This window comes from Plectropomus leopardus, chromosome 9, assembly GCF_026936395.1.
Source record: "Plectropomus leopardus strain MGB_pleo_1.0 chromosome 9, ASM2693639v1, whole genome shotgun sequence".
Taxonomy (NCBI): Eukaryota; Metazoa; Chordata; class Actinopteri; order Perciformes; family Serranidae; genus Plectropomus; species Plectropomus leopardus.
Genome location: NC_142184.1, coordinates 14,942,366 through 14,962,991, shown reverse-complemented (window position 1 = coordinate 14,962,991; position 20,626 = coordinate 14,942,366). Strand labels below are relative to the sequence as shown.

The 20,626-nt window shown below is 38.7% G+C and overlaps 1 protein-coding gene across 3 annotated transcripts in view; it reads right to left on the bottom strand.

Moving 5' to 3' along the window:
• Window positions 1-702: 702 nt before the first annotated feature.
• Window positions 703-20,626, bottom strand: part of LOC121946458 (dedicator of cytokinesis protein 3-like) — a 65,628-nt gene continuing 45,704 nt past the window's right edge. The window contains exons 38-54 of one of the 3 annotated variants that reach the window (XM_088082052.1): window positions 17,307-17,455; window positions 14,242-14,328; window positions 13,917-14,021; window positions 12,878-13,019; window positions 12,211-12,377; window positions 9,473-9,559; window positions 9,113-9,292; window positions 8,935-9,018; window positions 8,336-8,452; window positions 7,985-8,109; window positions 7,042-7,177; window positions 6,634-6,715; window positions 6,236-6,351; window positions 5,306-5,390; window positions 5,090-5,212; window positions 4,841-4,923; window positions 703-3,632 (exon numbers count right to left, since the gene is read on the bottom strand). In XM_088082052.1, the coding sequence (XP_087938178.1) occupies window positions 3,024-3,632; window positions 4,841-4,923; window positions 5,090-5,212; window positions 5,306-5,390; window positions 6,236-6,351; window positions 6,634-6,715; window positions 7,042-7,177; window positions 7,985-8,109; window positions 8,336-8,452; window positions 8,935-9,018; window positions 9,113-9,292; window positions 9,473-9,559; window positions 12,211-12,377; window positions 12,878-13,019; window positions 13,917-14,021; window positions 14,242-14,328; window positions 17,307-17,455 (2,477 nt within the window). In that variant the 3' untranslated portion in view covers window positions 703-3,023. Of the gene's footprint in view, window positions 3,633-4,840; window positions 4,924-5,089; window positions 5,213-5,305; window positions 5,391-6,235; window positions 6,352-6,633; window positions 6,716-7,041; window positions 7,178-7,984; window positions 8,128-8,335; window positions 8,453-8,934; window positions 9,019-9,112; window positions 9,293-9,472; window positions 9,560-12,210; window positions 12,378-12,877; window positions 13,020-13,916; window positions 14,022-14,241; window positions 14,329-17,306; window positions 17,456-20,626 lie in introns of all 3 variants that reach the window. The other 2 variants (XM_088082053.1, XM_088082051.1) reach the window with 2 other exon arrangements.

Sequence of the window (20,626 nt, the reverse complement as noted above, 5' to 3'; positions counted from 1 at the left end):
CTGAAAATAGGGTCCAGGTTTAAAATTCCAAGTTTACCCTTTAATGCATCCATAAAAATATTGGTGCATAAACACATAAGCATTTATATTTATATTATCATATTATAGGTTGTCATGTTTCTGGTCACCAGGTGAATGTAAGTCCAACATGCAGACTCCTTTAGCTCTGTTTTGGTCTCTATCTGACTGTTTAACTGCAAATGCTTCACAATGATCACCAGCTGGTTGCCAGCTGTTTCTGTCTGCTGTTTGGTGCTGAGCAGGTACTGAGGAGTGTGTTTTTAGATTTAATTTTTTTTTTTTTTTTAAAGAAAAACAGCTACCTGCTGCAGAAGGAAAACAGTGAGAGCAGTTAGAATGAACTAATACAATGAAGTTGTGGCTGGACTGATTAACAATGAGCTAAAACTCACTCCACAGCTCAATAAATCTGAGGGAACTGCAGATTCAGGTGATAATTCTCTGTAGGCTCATGTCTTCAAATAATCTCTTTCAGACTTAATTGGATTGATATTTATCATTATATAAACTATAGCAAGTCCCTCCATCACTGGAAGCACACACATACACTCACAAATCAGTACAAGCATCAAAAACACCATTTTGGTGTCTGCTTGTGTTTTCATGACACACAGCGCCCTCTCCTGTCCACTCGACATACTGCTCCACCAATCACAGCACAGCAAAGCGAGAGAGGAAGAGTTAGAGCTGATAAAAGATTGTCTTTAATGTTTGGCATCGTTAATGAATTCCATACCACAGCAGTTATGGGAGTAGGAAAACCACTTTTACAACCAAACACTGTTTGATCATGCTAACACCATATGTACAGGAAAGCACATTGAAAAGTGTATAAAGTATTTATATGAGAAGACTCAAAGTCAAGAACGGTGGAGACAGCCACAGTCTAATGGATTTGTCCTTTTTCAAACACTGATTATAGATATTTATCAATTACATTGATCTCTGGAGTACATGTATATACACAAAACAACGATAAACCTTTTTGGGGCGTCTGCAATAATTCTCAAAAATATTTCACAATACTGCTGTATGTACAATAACAGAATTTACATTGAAAAATTCTATTGTACCCATATTTTGAGTATCACGTCAGTCATCCTCAGCGCCACCAGGCTCACAGGAGATACTCACATATTGTATAACCTCAGGCTCGTCTCCATACACAGTACAGCAGCTGATGCGGTACCTGGGCCTTCTGTCTCGGTACGGTTTCTGAAATATGTTCACACAACTGATGATCTCACATACAAAAATAGATGTTGTCTAGTCAGCTGACAACTTGATGTACAGTAACACAAAGCATCCACCTGCAAAAAAATAAAATAAATAAATAAAACAACCAGGAAAACAAGTTATTGTTAAAATATTAGCTATATCCTTCCAACTCACTTCATCGCGATAAACAGCGCTGTTCCCCTGCCCAACAAAAAGTAAACCCCCCTCTCTCTCTCAGTCAGCGTCCTTCTGAAACACTCGTTAGTTTTCGCACAGCTGAAGGTGATCGAGGAAGAGCCGCAGGCAGAATAAGAAATATTAGCGCTACAAACCAAACAACAACCTGAAACCAAAGCGGGACGAAACCATACAAAACATCACTAGGTAGATATCTTTTTTTGTTTTTGTTTTTTTCTTTCCTTCAGGGAGCGTATAGTGAACAGAATGAAAAGGAGAGCGGCTGTCGCTAAATGAGCTTCTCACGGTCCGGATGAGAGGTCAAACTGCATTTGAGTGCACTTAAGGCAGGTAGGCGATTCCAACGCTGTCCGAGTGGGCTCCTCGACTGGCCACTCAGTGGGTGGGGGTCTAGACAGTGTCATCAGACGCAACGCAATGCCACCGCAGCTGTCCAGGTTCAGCCCTCACTGCTTAACGTGGTCTGACAACCATACAGAGAAGGAAAAAGATGGAGGGAGAAAGAGAGAGAGAGAGAGGATGGTGTTCAGAGTCCAGCAGGTGGTTTGAGGTGTGGAGAGAGTTCTCGTCCCATCCTGTCTTCATTCACCGGGAACATTAAACATGACAGGTGTGGGGACCCGTCTGTCAGTGTCCTCAGTGTCCCCTCTCCGTCCTCTCGAGATATCTTTGTCACACAAAAGAGACAAATAGACTTCTTCAACAGAGACTGAACTTAAAGCACTTGAACAAAAACCAGCATTGCAGCTTGTGCAATACAAATAGAACATCTCATCTGAATACATTCACGTAGGTTTCCATACGCAGCGGTACGGACGGGAAATCCACTGAAGTTCATGTCCCTTGAGATGCCGGTCCAAGAGGAGAGCTGCAAGTCCAACCTCAGAGACCTGCGATCCATGACAGCAACACCTATCAGAGTGCGCCATTTGATATGATTCACTATTAAGGAGCACTTAACAGTGTTTTGAAAAACATAATGGACATAAGCCTTTGAAAACACTATAATGTATTTTGTATTATGTATTTATTTATCAAAATAAGAATTCATATATATGAAGCATTTAAAGCAGAGAAGTCACTTTACTGTGAGTAATAACTTTCGATCGTTGTCTCGTGTTGTGAAAATGCCATGAAAAGCAAAATTAAGGGAGTTCAGAGCTTAAACTGCACCTGGGATCATGTTGGTGATGATCACGGTTGTCATATTTCACAAAACTGTTGTTGTATTATTCATCAAATGAAAAAACATGCTCACAGACGAGTTGTACAATTGTGTACAATCAATATCAATTTCAGAACAAAGTTAGTCTGTCGTACTGTTCAACAGATAAATTTCTTTTAATTATATCTAGGAGGCCACACGGAGCAGTGACGGCAGTTGTGCCTCGTGATGTGGATTCATCGAGGTTCACTCCCTCGTTTCTTTCCTTCATGTGCACTGATATTAAAACACAGAGCGAGGAGGGTCGACAGTACACACGCCACAAGACTCTTCCTGTTAGTGCTCCTTTAACTCAGTACAAATGAAGGGAAGAACAAAAGGAGAAAAAAGCTCTAACTGAAATTTAGCTGGAGCCTCCTCATCACTGGGTCTCCTCGTGCTCCTCGCTGATGCACTGCTCCCAGGGGTGTTTCCCCTGATCCTCCCGGTGGCCGTGAGGGGAGTGGAAGATCCTGCGGGGCAGCGGGATGGGCTGAGGCTGCAGCTCCTCCTCGGGGATGCAGCCCTCTCTCAGGTAGGGTTTAGGCGGCACGGCTGGAGGCTGAGGCCGGCGATACGGGATGTGGTGAGGGCCATGAGTGGGAGCGTGGTGGTGAGGCGGCGGCCCGTGGGAGTGGCTGTCCATCCCAGGGTGGGCATGGGCGTGAGGATGTGGGTGGTTGTGCGGGTGTGAGGCGGGGCTGCGGTAATGGAAGGGGCGGACCGGGTCCACAGAGTCGATCTCAGGTCCGCCGTAGTGGATGTGCAGGTAGGGAGAGGCCAGGTACTCGTCAGGCGGAGACCACAGATGGCTGGGGAGAGGCTCCAAGGCGTCGTTCCTGATGGGGCCAGGGTCTGGATACTGACCTCCGAAGTTGCTCTCACTCAGAGAAGAAACGCCGCTGCTGGCGCTGCCTGAAAGTGTGGAGTTACTGCCACCCAACGCTGACTGAGGACTAGTGGGGGAGCCGGGGATCGGGTGGAGAGGAGACTGGCGGGACAAAGAGTCAAAGAGATAGTGGGTGTCATGGGTGCATTTCTCAGTATGGAACAGCAGCCCTTTCTACACTGAGACCGCGTTATAAGGGCGCTACTAAGTCCCTACTTTATGCCATCTTTGCATTTTTACACAGAACCAAACAACGGTGGCATCTTGCTGCTCCAGTGTGTGATTTTAAAAAGCATCCAACATTTTGGAACCAGAAAAGGCATGACGTGATGTTTACACAACATCAGCCTCTCGTGTGATATAAAACATGTCAGCATAACACGGCAATAATGATCATTCACCGTCTCTGTCACATGACTGCTGATCTTGTCCTCTGCTTTGAGGGTAGAAAACTCATTGTTTTCCAAATTTGCAGACATTTAAGGCCGCTGGTCTTCTTTAAGTTAGCTGCTAAGTGCTGCTGGCTGCTTTTTAAATGTCCCATGGTGGGTCACACACAGAACATCAAGACGTCACACCTGTTCTGTCCATGGTCCCGTCCTGCTGGCTGTCCTACTTATAAAGACATAGCTGTTAATACTTCCCGTGGCACCTCAAAAGTGAGACAACTCCCTCGTACTTTTTATACAGAATGGCGAGGTGGCATTACAGTGAAATGTTCCCGCCTTCAACAGGCAGTGTAAAAGGGGCTAGAGTGTCCAGTGTTGTCACTGACGCTGCCTTCATGTTGTCAGAAATACTGGAAATACAAGTGGCAATTAAATGAGGATAGAGTCAAGTACTTCATCATTTTGACTGAGAATGTCCATATTTCAGACACTGAGGTTCTTGAATATGACTTTGTAATTATGACTTGACTACTGGAGTGAAACAAATACTGTGTCTACTCTCAATCACCAGGCACCACAACGGACTGCAAGTGAAGACAATGTGTGGGAGTTAACAACTTGGTGAATAGGAGCTTCTGTGAAGGCAGGGTTACCATGACAAAAGACTGCAAATGTCATTTGGAAACTTAAAAATGCATCTTCCAAAGCTAAGATCTTAACTCATCATCATATCTACATAAAGTATTTATATGAATGTAAATAAAGAGAAATAAGAGAAGAATGAAAAGGAAAATGCAGGAAGGTGAGGAGGAAGAAAAACAAAAATTTGCAACAAAGCTCTTTGTGTTTGATATTTTATACGTTATTAAGTCAGAATTCTGTTGTCAGGACTCTGTATAATATTTCTCTATAGGGCTGTACCTTTCGAAGTGAACGGACAGGCAGGGCAGGGGGAGGATCGCTGTTCTGGTGGTGAAACGCATCACAGTGCATCAGGAAGTGTCCTGCAAAATGAAATTGTTAATGGTTTCATGTAAAGGTTTTAAATGGTCTTAAAAATCTAGTCTACATAACATAAGATCAGGTTGGGTTTTTTTTATGATAACAGTTGGACCAATTAGCTACAATTGCAAGCAAAAAGTGCATTTGTGAAGTAAAAGGAGAAAGTACCAGGTGGGAAGGACCTGGGTGGGACAGGGGGCATGATTACTCCTCCAGTAGAAGCCGGCATGTAGGACACCTGCTCCCTGTTCTCTCCGTCCAGGCTCCAGCTGCTGGGAGCGTTAGGAAACACTGGAAACAGAACAAATCAACACATCAACACACACTGTGACATATATCAGGTAAAAAAACTCTGTACATTTGAGCCTGTTTGTGTCCTGTTACCTTTCTCTGGTAGATTCATGTGAGGATCAGTACACGGCTTACATGGGCTGACTTGCTGAAGTAAGGCACGCTGCATGTGGTTGTTCTGTAAAAAAGAAAAAAAACCATTTTGCTTTTGTGTTCCTTTTGTTTAAAAGGTGGGGCTAAAAATTAAAAAAAAACAAAAAAACAATTTCAGGTGTAAATCTATTCAGTGTTCGAAAGTGCAGGACTAAAACCTTTTTACCGTTTTAAATCTCCAGACTGCTGGATCAGTCAGCAGCTGAAAGTGTTAAAATCTTTAAACGTAAACTTCAAACCTACTTATACTGCCAGGCTTTTGATTAAGAATGGTTTATAGACATTATTTACAATATTTTTTACATAATTTGTATTGTATTTTTGTTGTATTGTTATTTTATTGTGATTAATATTATAAATGAATGTTATTATTCCTCTCATGGATTCCTCTTGTGTTTTATCTACCTTTTAGTCTAGCTCTTATTTAACTATTTTATTATTATTATTACTTTTATTATTATTATTAGTATAGCTTTTACATTTATCATATTGTATTTTATTCTAATCATTTCTAGTCTTGTTTAGTCTTTTTTAGCTATTTTATCTAGTTTTTTAATCTACTCTATAATTCACTCTGTTTTACCTCTATAACTGCTATTACAGCTTTTACATGCTTTTTATTACATTTTCATCATTATTATCATCTTGTGCGCATTGCATCTCAAATTATTAAATTGCTTTGTCTTTTTTGTTGTTTTTATGGTCTACATTTGTTTTGTTTTATTACGAGATTGTCAGTCATCTGTAAAGCACTTTAAACTGTGCTAAATTATGCAGGCGCTTTACAAATAAAGTTTGATTAATTTTTAATTATACTACACACATTTTGCATCTGGTATGTTTTTCACAGTGATGTACCATCTGTCCTACCTGTCCATTCTCTGCCATGTTGTAGTACATGGTGTTGCTGGCTCTCTCACGATGAGACGGCAACAGTATCATCACTTCCCGGTTGTGTTTGGCCTTATCAGGCAGAGACGGAGAGCCTGGACGGAAAAAAGATGTGAAGAATTCACTATTTCTGTCTGCAGCAGCCTCACTATACATCACAGAGATGTCTTGTTCAGAAAAATGCAGCTGTTTTATGTCTCACTACCTTCTTTACATACTTTATGAGACATCTCTAAATATATATTCTCTGATTCTTAAGCATCTGTGATAAATAAAACCCCAAAACCCATAAACATATATAACATTCAGATATAGATATTTTGGTGCAGTATACAGTAATGATCATTTCAGTTTGTGTATGTGACTTTCTTACGCACCTCTGGCACTCGAGGGAGCCGAGTTAATAATCTGAGAAGAGTTCGAGCGGATTGAACTCAGGCTGGAGGAGGAGGGGCTCGGCTGCAAAACAAAACATATTTTAAATATAACAAAAAAAAAGACAGGAAAAAGCACTGCTTTAAAAAAAGAAAGTTGCTGTATTTTGTGTATTTGGCTTTTATATTTGATCTAGCACACAGGAAACTAATGACGTTCATGTGCACTAAGACAGCAGCATTAAAATGGAGTTCAAGTTCCAGTATCAATGCTGATACTCACAAAAGTAATCATACAAGTATCACATTATGCTTTAGATTCTTACGTCATTCATGTGAGTTAATTTGCAACACAAATTAATACCTTTTTCAATGCATTCATGGAAACGTATTCTTTTCTTCAAGCCTCACCTGCATGTGTAATGCCTCCTCGGGATGCTCCCCCATCAAGCCGTCTGTCATGATGACAAGGTTTCCTGCCTCACTCGATGTGTGAGAGGACAGGGAGGAGGACGAGTGACGGATCGAACCCTGAAGGTTAAGAGGGCTGCAGGACAAAGACATTGTGATGCACATTTTGAGGAGGAGAGGACATTTCAGTGGTTACATACGGGGTTATGTATATGTATATTAAAAGTTTAGTTCATACTGAAATATGGGTTGGCTTTAGATTTTAATTTAAACTGGAGGAAGTGTGTTTTAATGTACAATACACACATTGTATGAGCCTGAATGGCGAGGTGGGGCTGCAACTGTAACTGGGAGCTGCATATTCTCCCCTCGGCATTTGCCTGATGGAAACTCTAGAGTCAAGGTATTTATTTGTATGAAAACAATAAGTATAGCCATTCATTATCTTTCTAAAAATCGTTAGAAATTGATGTGGGTGGTGATGTCAATATCGCAACTATAACAACAGTGGCAAACAATATCATTGCAATCACTTTCTGCCACAGCTAAAACAGAATCCATTCACAGGCCGTCACAGCCGGAGAGTGCGGCTTGTGCCTGGCGCCACCGTTTACAGAATGTTATTGCTCTTCAGTGCGGAAGTTTATATCGTTATCTATATAGTTATTATTCTTGAAATGGACAAGTCTTTAGTCCTTTGATGTGATGACCTCTTGCCCAAATGTATGCTGGGATTGACAGGCTTTGGCCCCAGGTGACCCTGAACAGGATGATTAGTTTGGGAAATGGTGTCATTAGAAAGCTTACTCTTAGATTTAACATTCTTTAAAGCCTGATCACACTTTTCTTTGGGCTGGGATTAAAGATGGAGCACAATTTGGCTTGTGTGTGTGTGTGTGTGTGTGTGTGTGTGTGTGTGTGTGTGTGTGTGTTTCTGGCTGACCTGTGTCTGTGTATGAGGCGGACACTCTCAGGGCTCATGTGGCTGTGGGAGGAGAGGATGCCTCTGGGAGAGTTGACCCCTTGGCAGCCTGCAGGGCCAAATCGATCCACTCCGGGCACACCCTGCTGGGACCCAACCATATACTGCTCTGAATATTTATACTGCTCACACACGCATTTAAACACTTTTTACATAAAAACACAAAACCACACCCAAAGTGCTGCATCACACGCACGGATGAATGAAAACAAACTCTGCAAAAACAACAATGTGCCTGTTTGTTAGCAAGAATAAAAATGAACATAGAACAGAAAACTTAGAAAAAAATTAGCCACATGTGTGACGACTCACATGGTGTAAACCCGTTCTCATCATGTGGAACTGGTCTACAAGCTTTTTGTGCAGCGGACGCATCTCTGGATGCACCAGCTTCTCGTGAACAGCCAGCCCCACTCCCAGAATGTGCACCTGTTGGCAGGAAACCAGAAGAGGAAACGCATTGAGTATCTGTGCACCATTATCACATGACTGTGTTTAAAGTGTGTAAGATTTAGGGGGACATATTGGTTGAAATGAAATATGAAAATTACGAGTATGTTTTCTTTAGTGTATAATCACCTGAAAATAAGAAAAGTTGTGTTTTTCTTACGTTAGAAATAGCTGTTTTAATCTATTTTATTGAGAGCGGGTCCCTTGTTTATGGTGACTGCTGAGTTTCACCTCCATGTTTCTACAGTAGCCCAGAACGGTCAAACCAAACACTGGCTCCAGTTATGGCCATTCGTGTTTTTGCATCGGCTACCATAGTAAGGAGCTCAAGGGCATGAGTCGGTAGAAGTTTTAGCTGGTTGCGATTTACCGCTACCAATGCCACCAAATCCCCCAAAATTTTACACACTTCACCTTTAAGTAAAAGTTACACATATAATGAGATTTAATCAGAGCCTGACCTGCTCCTGCATCAGATCCTTCAAATGTGTGATCCTCTCTGTGTCCTCTGGGTGACTGCTGATGTAGTCCTTATCAAAGAAGGCCTGTTGCAGGAGAGACGTCAAAAGATGGGCATCTCTCACAACACAGATTCATCAATCAAAATAAATACATCCTCCCATTTATAACTATATCTACCTCCTGATATCTGGCGATGCCTCCGTTCACAGCAGCATCTATGACCCCATTTAGGCACATGCTGAGCGGGTTGATGTTGCCATGATGCTGTCTGTGTTGGTACTGGCTGATCAGAGTCCGCAGCTCCTGGGTTTTATTCTCCACCACATAAATGGCATTCTCCAGAGGGCTCACCTCCATCTGGAAATATAGATACACAAGATAAAAGGGGGGTGTTTGTGTATATAGCTTCATGTTGGTCAATCTAACATGAGAAGCACTTTTATCACGGTGGGGTAGCTTGAGAAAACTGTCTAGCGTCCCTCGAGATGCTGTATGTGCGGTATGAGATAATAGAGAATGAATGTTTGAGCTTCTAACCACTTCTCTCCTCTCCACCTCCGCCCAGCGGGAGATCCCAGGGAGAGGACGGGAGAGGATCAGGGTTGTTCTCTCAATCCACAGACTCTGTTAAAGCATAAAGAAGAAAAAAAGAGGTTATGCAATCTGCTATCATCCACATCTGACAACATCATGAAGGTCTAGTGTAGAACTGACTGTGTGTATGCAATAAAAAACAAGGCTAATATCTCAAACACAGTGTAGCATGTAGGTCAGTTCATTAAAAGTGAAAAAAAAAAAAGGTCCTGGTGTGTTTTAATTCCAAATTTAGGTTACTGTGTCAAAGGAAAGTACAGTATCATGCCAAGTCTCTTAGGCCCTGTTGGCTGCACTTGTATTAAATAACGGAGGATGAGGAGAGTAACAACAACCAAAAAAAGCTTGCAATACCATTAGGGCTCAAATATTGAACTGATTAAAGGAACGATAGCAAATAAATCATCAGAAACTGTGATCATCTGTTAGTCCAACACAAACTTTCTCTTCACAAGTCGCTACATAGAACTTATTACACTCCAGAGAAACTTGGGAATACTGAAATGTCCTTTCTGTGCTGGTGATGCAAAAAACAAAAGGTAATTTATACCATATGTTTTGGTCCTGTTGTTAACATTTTGGAATTCTGTAACTGAAACTATATCAAGATGTTTGGATATTCATATTACAAAATCACCTTGAATATGGACCCTTGGAATGAATATCATAAAAAATATATGGATCCTGGTTTACAATCCACTGGAAATCTGATCACCCTTCCACATTATATCATTGGTTAAATTAATTGTCAAGCTACATCCCATTAGATAAAATCTACAACATAAGATGTGAAAGTCAGACATATGGCAACAGCATCTAAATTCACTGCAGGAAGGAGAGCTTTAGGTACCATTGGTTAATAATGTTGTGTTATACTGTATTTGTTGTTTGTGTATGTTAATCTTTAGATTTCCAGTACAAATTGTGATGTAATATGGCAAAACTTCCTTATTATTAAAATGTCTATCAAATCATGTAATGTAAATCTTTGAAAACACTTTTTATTTCTTTTTTTAAATTATTTTTATTTTTGTTTTGTTTTTGTTTGCCTTTTTTTAAAAATTGTATTTATTTTGTCTCTTATCAGTGACTGTTAAATTGTTTTTTTGTAGAGGAAAGTGGGCATAGCTGTATAATGAATTGTAATATGTCTATCTCAGTAAAAGTAAATAAATTTTTTTTAAAAAAAGATAATAATTTCTGAATGAAAGCATCCAAATCTGCTCTGTTACTCTGAATTAACAAGATTATTATATCAGAATTATGAGAAAAGTTTTAATGGAAAAAAAGTCAATATTATCATCAATAAAAAAATAAGAATTTACAAGATTACTATCTTGTTTATTAAGAGAAAATAAAGAGCAGATCTTTTTATTCAAGTGAATTATTAGTGAATTACACTTCTGTAGTCTACTTCTCAAAATGTAAAAAAAAAAAAAATGCTGCTTTCCTGTTTCCATATTATTGTAGTGTTGGACTGTTGTCTGGACAAAACAGAATTTCAGTTATTTTCAAAAACGTGAAAAATTCTAACAGGCTTTTTTCGTTGTTTTCTTACAAAAATTATTGATAAATGAATCGCGAATGAAAATAATCCTGAGCTACAGCCCTAAATACCATAAAAAAGTCCTTAATTAAATAAAGTCACTGCGGTTGATTGTTGTTTTTTTGTCTGTCTGGGATATTCATTCCCTTTGATGGTTATTTCCATGATGTTAATGTCGCTGACTTCTGTCATCATGATTCTGGAAACTTTTCCTCTTGCCACGTTACATCATTCTGCAGCATTTATGACTAATGCACCTGCAGTTCAGACAGGGACTGCTTTGAGTTACAATAATAAACACAGCTACACAAGAAAGTCTTATTTTAGTAAATAAAAATCTGTGGTGAAATAATCAAATAATCAGAGATGGACAGGAGACACAGTATTAAACATAGTACTTATTGTCCTGCTGAAGAGCATACTGTGAACTCTGAAAAAAAATGTATCTTTCTGACCTTCCTGTTTGTTTGCTGTCCCACAAGTACTCTCTCTCTTTCTCAATATTTCTCCTCTTTGTCTCAGGCTTATTTGTACTGTACCATCAGCCGGTCATCCTGGGACCTTTCTCGTTCTCTCTGGATCTTTGTCCTTCAAGAGAATCAGCTTCTCCTCTTTGTCTCTCTCTGTGTGCTTGTTTACGTTCTGTCTGTATGAACTGTGACTGAGTTTGTCTCTTGTGTGTTCATGATGGAAAGGAGGAGATCATGTGGTGCAGGTTCTGTTTGACAATACCTGACGTTATCACAGATCCTTCTTCATATGTGTTTACATTATCTCTATAATTCTGTCATCCTGATTAACCATAGTGTAATTTTACTATGTTGTTCTATTCTGTACACACAACAGCTACTGCATGTTTGTCTATGTCGCTTTTCCTGAGATTTCTTCCATTTGTTTTCTCTATTCCAGTTTTTACTTATTCATATCTGTTGTGTCATACTAACTGTAAAGCCCCTCAAGACAAATTTGTGATATTGGGCTTTAGAAATAAAACTGACTTGACTTTATTACCTGAAAAACCTCTGCGTGACTCTAACTGCAGTTTTTTTTAATCTATTTCACGATTTTAACATCTGAATTCAGTAAAACAGTGAGGCAAAAACGGACTGAGAGTGGCACTGCTGGCTCACCGTACCCTGAACTCATTCTCGCGGTCCTTGGGCCCCTTGTGGAAAGGCCTGTCATAGTGGAAGCGGCTGACATTGTTTATGCGGTAGAAGCTCTTGATCCTCTCGGGCACACGCTCCAGCTGAGGCACATCAGAGATGTCTGACACTGGAGTCACCGCATAGATCTGCAAGTCTAGAAGCCAAGTGTCAAGGAAGTGACAGACAGACAGACAGACAGACAGACATGCATATTCACAGAGGAGGGAGAGCAGGAGGGATATTCAAAGGAAGTGCTTACAGAGAGAGTTCGCTCTCACTGTCTGATTCTGGAAACCAACCTCAACATACAATATTCCTATTTGATCTGTAATAACCTCAAATACATACATAAGCAATACACAACGGAAGTTGTGATCGAGCTAGAGGAAATTAATTCCCACTAATATTATCAATTTATCATTCAAGTTATTAATCAAGCAAAACGATATTCACTGGTTTCATCTTTTCAAATGTGAGGATTTACTTTTATAATATTAGAAATCAAATTTATTTGGCTTTAGACTTTCCGTAAGACAAAAATGCAACATTTTCCAGCCAAAAGTCTTCATAAAACAAACAAACAAACAAAAAAAACCCTACACAATAAAAAAAAACCAAATCTTTAGTTTTGGCTCTGTAGGCTGAGTAGGATACACTGAGCATCACTCTGCAGGATGGTGTCATCAGGTTGGTTGGGATGTTGCATGGCAATAGCTTGTGGAAATTCCCCCAGCATCCTTTGCTGGAAGTCCTCGAGCCGTTCATAGTCATAACCACGACAGACAAACTCCTTATTCTGCAGAAAAAGGAAGATTCATTCAACACTGAGTGAAATGCTGATGAGAAACTTTTACCAGAGTTCCTGCAGCTTAAGGTGAGTTATATTTGAGTGAGTTTTTTTAATGCCAATCAGAATAAAATTTAAGGCCAATTTTACAATAACCAAAACAGAAAAAAAGGACATGAACTGACATCAACTACGTAGGGTAAAGGGGAATTTTACTCATAACCTGACTTTTTTAATGGCATGATGGAGATGAGGTTATGACAGAACTTAGAAATATCTGCTGTTTGTTGGATGATTTTCTTGCCAGCTTCGTGTTTCTTATTCTTTACGTGGGATTTCACTTGATTTCCACGGTGCCAAGTTGGGCATCTTTTGTATGAAATACACAGAGCCTCGTATGCACTGAACCACAAATCACATTGTCATACATTTTTAATGCCTTTAATGTGAGAAATGAGGCACAGTCAAAAACAAATTTGACAACTAGGCCTGTTATTTTTATGCACAAAAAAAATGTCACAAATATGAGGAATTGGTTAAATAAGCCACTAAATGAGATAAAAGTATTTAGACAGTGTAGTGGAAACATTGTCTTATATTATAAAATGATGCAATAACAAGATAAATAGTTATTTATCGGGAGGCTGATGGATTACAGTGGTGAAATCTTACAGATAAAGTTCTGTTATACTTTGATATGATTTTCATAATAGCAATAGCTAGAGGGAAAATCCACATAGCTCTTGATTTTCAACATCAACTTCCCATCGTGGCTTTCTCTCTTGCTCATGTTGCTGTTGAAATTGTCTCCTGCTGAAGCATGACGGAGCAGAATAGCTGTCCGCATCAGCAGAATCCTAACTGTGTCAGGAGAGACAAGATGAGGCGAGATTAGGGAAGTCTTACCCTGAGGAAGAAAGGAAACTTCCTGCCATAAAAGCCCATTCTGAAGAACTCGGGCTCAATCCTCTGCTGCTCGATGATGTTGTCATAGTACGCCGCCTCCATTTTCTGTCACAGAATAACAAACATGCAAGAGTCATGATGAATAATGATTTAATCACACACATTACTGAATCCTCTGCATTTCCTGATGAGTGTGGGTGTGCACAGGTAATTAGGACATTGTGTTTGACGCTATATGCACTCTGCACCACACTGGATGATAACAATGAAAGCTGAATATCTCACTTTACAGCATCACAGGGGAAGCACGCAAGACTTTACTCACCCGTATCCAGCTGAGGCTCTGATAATCATATAAAGTCTCGTACTGGAAAGCCAGCTCCCGGCAGAGAGAGATTCCATATTCCCAGCACTGCAAGGACAGATATAAATTAGATAATAAGAAGAAATCATTAAAGCTTTATTTATCATTTAAAATAAAGATAAATCATCACTGAAATGGCCCTGTGAGATTGGAAAACTCTGGAGGACCAGGTGAAAGTGGGAAAAAAATTAAGTTGTTGCACATACACAAATGTACTACTATGGGAAGAATCACAGAGACAGCTGACAAATTTATACAAAAACTTAATAAACATGAGAAGAATTTATCTGAGCATAGAGAGACACTGTCATTAAAAAGTACTGAAAAAACCTTCATAAGAGTTTACGAGACTCTTGTTTGCCTGCTTGCACTTTAAATTTCTCATTATATTTAACTTTATAAATTATTTTAGAAGCAAATTCATAAGTTTATGTTTTATGGGGAGGAATTCAGACGAAAAATTGTTTGCTGGATTTTATTCAGATGAGGTGCTTTTTGGTTTGAATTTGTTTTTTCTTATGTAACACTATTAAATAGTTTAAGAAGGTGATGGAGACCAAGCAGGGGGGCTTCGGCGTTCTCTAGGCAGGTATGTTTTAAAAGGTATTTAATAAATGAAACTTTGGTTTACTTTTTACTTCTTCTTATTATATAATATTAACTGGCATTGGGAATTTTAGATCCATGTCTGCAATTGTAAAACTATTGGGTTTTTTTTGCATAAAACTTTCATAACTTTGATAGTAAAAAAAATCCTCACTTGGTACAAAAAAAAAGAAATTGTTTTTAAACGGTGAAAAGTTTTTTTGTTGCTGTGAAATTTTAATATGTTTAATAGAGAAAAAAAAATCATGTTTAAAGGAGGAGAAACTTGCAGCTGTCACATCAAATATACAGTAATCTACTATATATAGAATTTCCAGATTAAATAGCAAGATTGAGGACATCTTTCATAAACTTATCTGAGTTTTCAAAATAAACAACTTCATCTTGGAGTCTAATGTTAGAATACTTATTCAGTATGCAGTAAAATGATGTGCTGTGTAGTACATAAATAGTTATATTTCTCAGTTTCTACTTGAATGTCCGACCATTTATTCACTGAGGTCACCACAATCAAAGTTACTATTTAAACACGCATAGATTTCTATTTGTCCAAGAGGAATATTAACATTTTTGAACTGCAGCAGGGACTCCACAGGTACACATCGGCTACTTTTCTTTTGTTCGTGAGCAACAATAAAAACTAGAGATGACAAAGAGTTGATGAAGGAGGCCACTTTTATTTCCTCCTCAGCTGCTCCCAGAGTCCAGAGGGCATTGTCCTCTCCAAAGCACAGAGACTAGTCAACTAATTTAATTTTGTGGATGAATACCAGCCAGGGAGGAGTGATTCGTGGGAGCAAATCACATTTGAGCAGACATCTGACCCCAACTGAGCAGCACTGTGGTGTGGGCGAAGGCTGCAGGTCTGGATTCATATTATATGATATTCAGAGTTTCCTGTAGTGCAGAAAACTCTTTCGTGATATATGCAGAAGCAAAGGCAATTAGATGTTGCTGTTTTAAAAATCCACAGTTTTGTTTAAGCTCTCGACACCACAGAGAGGATGTTGCTTCAACTGTAAAACCTGAGGTGGAAACCGCATTTATGAAAGTGCAGTACTGGTGTACTTACTTGAGTATTTCCATTTTAAACTACTTTATACTTCTATTTCTTAACATCCTGCTATAGTTAAGATTCTATATATAAAACATATGTTCAGCTTATAAAATAATGATGCATTTTTAAATATTTAACTACCCAACAGTATGAAAAATAGTTCAAATTGGCTAATGTTGTTACACATTATTGTACATTTAACTTGTTGATACTTGTTTTATTATCATGCTCTGTAAGGTGACCTTGGGTGTTTGAAGGGCACCTATTTAATAAGGTGAAACAATAATAATAATGAATGTATGGGTAATCTCATAAATTTAGCAGCTATATTTTGCCATATGTTTACATTTAATATAGCAGTTTATGTTTTAGCAATACTGCTGTACATGTTTTGATATAAAACATGATAAAAACAAAATAAAAACAAAAAAGACAGAAAGATTATTGTAAAAGAAATAATACTTGAGTCTGTTTCATATCCAGTGTTAATGAGGGCAAAATTTAATTATGTTTGGGAACAGCTGCACTGCAGAGGAGAACAAACAGCCAGTTCAACGCTGTTAAAAAACTTAAACTCTAAATAAAACAAAAAAGTTATAAAACTAAGCTGATTTAATCATGGTGTGACTTATCCAGTAGAAACCTGCCAGACATACCGCTCCATCACAATAAAGGAATATTTCAACCCCCAAAATGATCATTGTATGTCAATTACTCACAGCGTGTTATATTAAAATGTAAAGAAGACTTTTCTCACATGCCTCCACAGTGATCTGAGTATCCAAATATAGAGAAAATTCTTAGAGCAAGGGGAATTGCAGCCCTTTCTGAGGGAAAACTGAACTAAAATTTAAAATTATCTTTGCTCTCTTCAAAGCCAAACCCCACAGACATTAACAGTAATTTTACCTCGCTGAATAAGGGAGCTGCTGGTCTACAGCTGCCTCGATCAGATAGTTTCTTTTATCGTGTGACTTTTGCATTTAAAAGGGTTAGTTCAGATTCAGCTAAATAATACTTGGATAATACTGCGTGAGTTGTGTGAGAGTTTGTAAACTGATGTTTTAATTTAATTTTGTTGTTAAATGTGGCACCCCTTGACTTCAATTTGCAAAAATCTACTCCGATTTTTGATTCGATGTTCACCAGAGGCAAGCAAGAAAAACAAAGTTTTCTTGATGAATTTAATGTAACACACGCTGAGTGCGTGATATACAAATAGTCATTTGGGAGGCGAGATATTGCTTTAACTTGGCCTTGCCTCTGTTTTCACGTTCCACTGTGTGAGCCTCAGTTGCAGTACACACTTGTTTAAAGTCAGTCAACACTGTAGTGAGATATAAAGCTATAAAAATTCACTCGCCTTGCCCTTGTTGAAGTAGTGCAGGATTTTACGACTCAGGTTCTCCTTGCGCTGCCACTCGCTCTGACAAGGGTAGTGAAGGAAATCCCTCAGGGGCCGGTCCTCCCACTGCAGCAGCTCCCAGTACAGCAGCAGAGTGAACGCTGCCTCTGTTGTCGAGGGGGTAACAGGTCAAAGGTCATCAGAGTAAAAGTGCATTGTCTGCTATCTGGTGACACTACAGATGTTGTCTGGCTACAGTGATGAACTGTTATCTTTGTGGGTCCAGTTTAAGAAAGCAGATGACGAATGACACAGAGAGCTGTCAGTAGCACAAAGCACAAGTTCCCCGGGGCACGGCGAGTGTGTTTTGGTATATTGGTGGCCAGAGGCGTAAAGTGCAATGAAATCATATCAGTTGCTCTCATCAGGATTCTGTGAAATTGTCACACCAAAAATTGTATAGTAAATACAGGGTTATTTTATTTTGCATTTCTACATAGTTCCTAATTCAAATTTGTTATTTTAAGACATTTTATTTATTTTTTTGTGATATCAGTTTTACAATACTGTTACATATGAGATACTTGTGAATATGGGACATACCATAAAGGTGAAAAAAATAAATGAGTAGACTATAAAGTCAGTGGAAATTGTTGTTTACACTGTAAAGGATATTTTACTTTATTGTTGGGTGACTAAATTAGTGTAAATCAGAACTGACATATACAAACACAATATTGGTGATTCATGGCTGTCACATTGAAGTAGTTTGTTAGATATCTGACTTTCTTGACTGAAAAAACTGCAAAATAAATGAATGAATAAAAACATACAAATATATTATTATTATTATTATTATTATTATTATTATTGTCATTATTAATAATAATAATAATAATAATAATAATAATAATAAACTAGAGCTGGATTTACTTCTTTGTTTTATGGGAAAATATTTTTTTTGTTTCTCAAAACAAATCAAGCAATTTGATTACATCACTTTGACCTTTAGAAAATGTGATGGCCATTTTTTACTATTGTCTCACATTTTACAGATCAATCGAAAAGATAATTGATCATGAATAAAATCGTTAGTTGCAGCTCTACAAAACAATAGAATAACATGAATTAATTGTATTCTAAGTTTAAAACCAAAGACAAGTGACACCTCTCTCTGTTGAATTTACATATTTGAAGACAAGAAAATTTTTTAGTCAGTGATTCACACAATAACCACATGTGCAATCACAGCCAACTCTGCAGAACATTAAAATGTGTTTCAATTATCCTGCCAGCTGCCTGTTGTTTGTTTTACGTAAATGATGAATAAGGTTGTATTTAATTAGTCATATTTGGCTACATTTACACGCACACAATAAAGCCACCACTGCCAATAATGTGAGTAAAGCAAGAACACTTAAGCCATTTACACCATTACATAAAGTGACAAATTCCCCTGATTTCCTGTTTACATGAGTGAGAGTGCCATAACCAGACCTTATTAAAAACTACTATAAACCCCTTCCAAATAACCAATTTAGCCTTTTTCTAATATAGAATAGATTAACGTAATATAAATCCCTGAATCACAAGAAGCATAAAAGAGGCCAGTGCTCAGACTCAGTGGAGACCGTCAAGCAATACTTAAATGTCTTCATGTTAAACCACCTGCACATATTTATCTGTATCTCTTCCTGACATTTAGCCCGTCTATCCAGCCTGTCAAGGTTGTCTCTCCTCTCTAGTGTGATCTATGCTTTTATCATACCATATTCCTATCTATTATATTCCTTATCTATGGCTGAACAGGGAATCCAGTCTGCTGTGGTGGAGTGTCACCAGTTTTCATGAGATAATGCTGCCAGTCTGCCTCTTTTAATTGTTAAGGACAGACCTGCTGCACCTATTTCCATTAGCTACTCCTGAAAAAAATCCAGAGCTGAAACTATCACCTAACAGGCCCCTGCACATTCACACCTTTCTAGTTACTCTCGCTAATTAAATATCTGCTCTGGTTAAACAGCTGTTGATATCAGGCCGTTAAAGGGCCGATACCAGCAGCTTCAGAGATCCTCAGGAATGAGTCCCGAAACCCCGAAATTAGTTAGCATTTTAGCATCTCTGGTTCCCTCGTCTCAAAGTCAAAGGGTTTCTTTCAGTGGGATTTTGGTTAGATGCCTAAAATAAGGTCTGAGGTTAACACAAGACTTTCAAGTTTTCCTCTACGACATAAAATACGTCAGTAAATACCCAACTCACCAACTCTGAAGTAATTATCTGTTTTTAAAAAGGTGATCGCTAACAAGTGGCTAAATGAGACTACTAGATCATCACGCTGAACTGTGCTGAACATGGCTTTACGGCCTCTTTGTGGTAGCCAAGTTAAATCATGCGACAGTGGTGAAGTTTGTTATAGCCAGGCATTAGCTTATTGTTTTCTACAGTGATCCAAAATCCAATGGAAAATCCCACAGGATTTTTGACGAGGAAACCAGGGCAACGCTAACTTCTGCATCAGCCTACAGAAAAATGTCATCCCTGGTGTCATAGATTTAGTTAGATAAAGTTAGAGGGGGCCTGCCACACCTAATAGCTTCAGAAGGTCATTATCAGGCCATTAAATGGCTGTTTATGTTTATTGCTGGGCAAATTCTCGTAGTCGTAACGATTATGATGGTAACAAAGGAGGTAATCAGTTGAGTGAGATAGTCTGCCCCAGGCAGGAGGAAGGGGAGGTGATGGATGTCCAGGAGTGTGGAGTTTGTGTCCTGTGTGAAACCAAAAATTGACTTTTTGAATTGAGATGACTTATTTTTACTAGAGATGTTTTACTAAACTTAACAGGGTACTTTTGTTTGGTTTGACATAATGCAAGTGAAACGAATTCCCAACTAAACTGATATTGTTTCACAACGTTATTTATGGTTCAAACCCAGCAGTAGGTGTGGCAAGGCCCTTCTAACCCATATCTCCAGTTGTATGAGACTAAAAACCACAGAAAATGGGCATTTATCGGGCTAATTACAATCTGAATCCGGTGGATGGAGGTTTGCTGGGCAGTATGGGAGATCATCGGGCTCCATGTGCTGATAGTAATCATAATGACTAATGATGGAGTTGTACCTATAAACAGCATGAGCTAGCACATCTTGCAGTCTAAAAACAGCAGTGCACAGAGTTGTAGCTTAGACATCTTCTTATAATTTATCGCTGTTACTGTCACTCACTACAGCCAAACAGCATAGCTCCCTCTCCGTTGTTTTAAACATTTTGACATGTAGTTATAAAACAAGGATACAAATAATTACTATTTTCTGAATTAAAAGGTCAGTCCCACC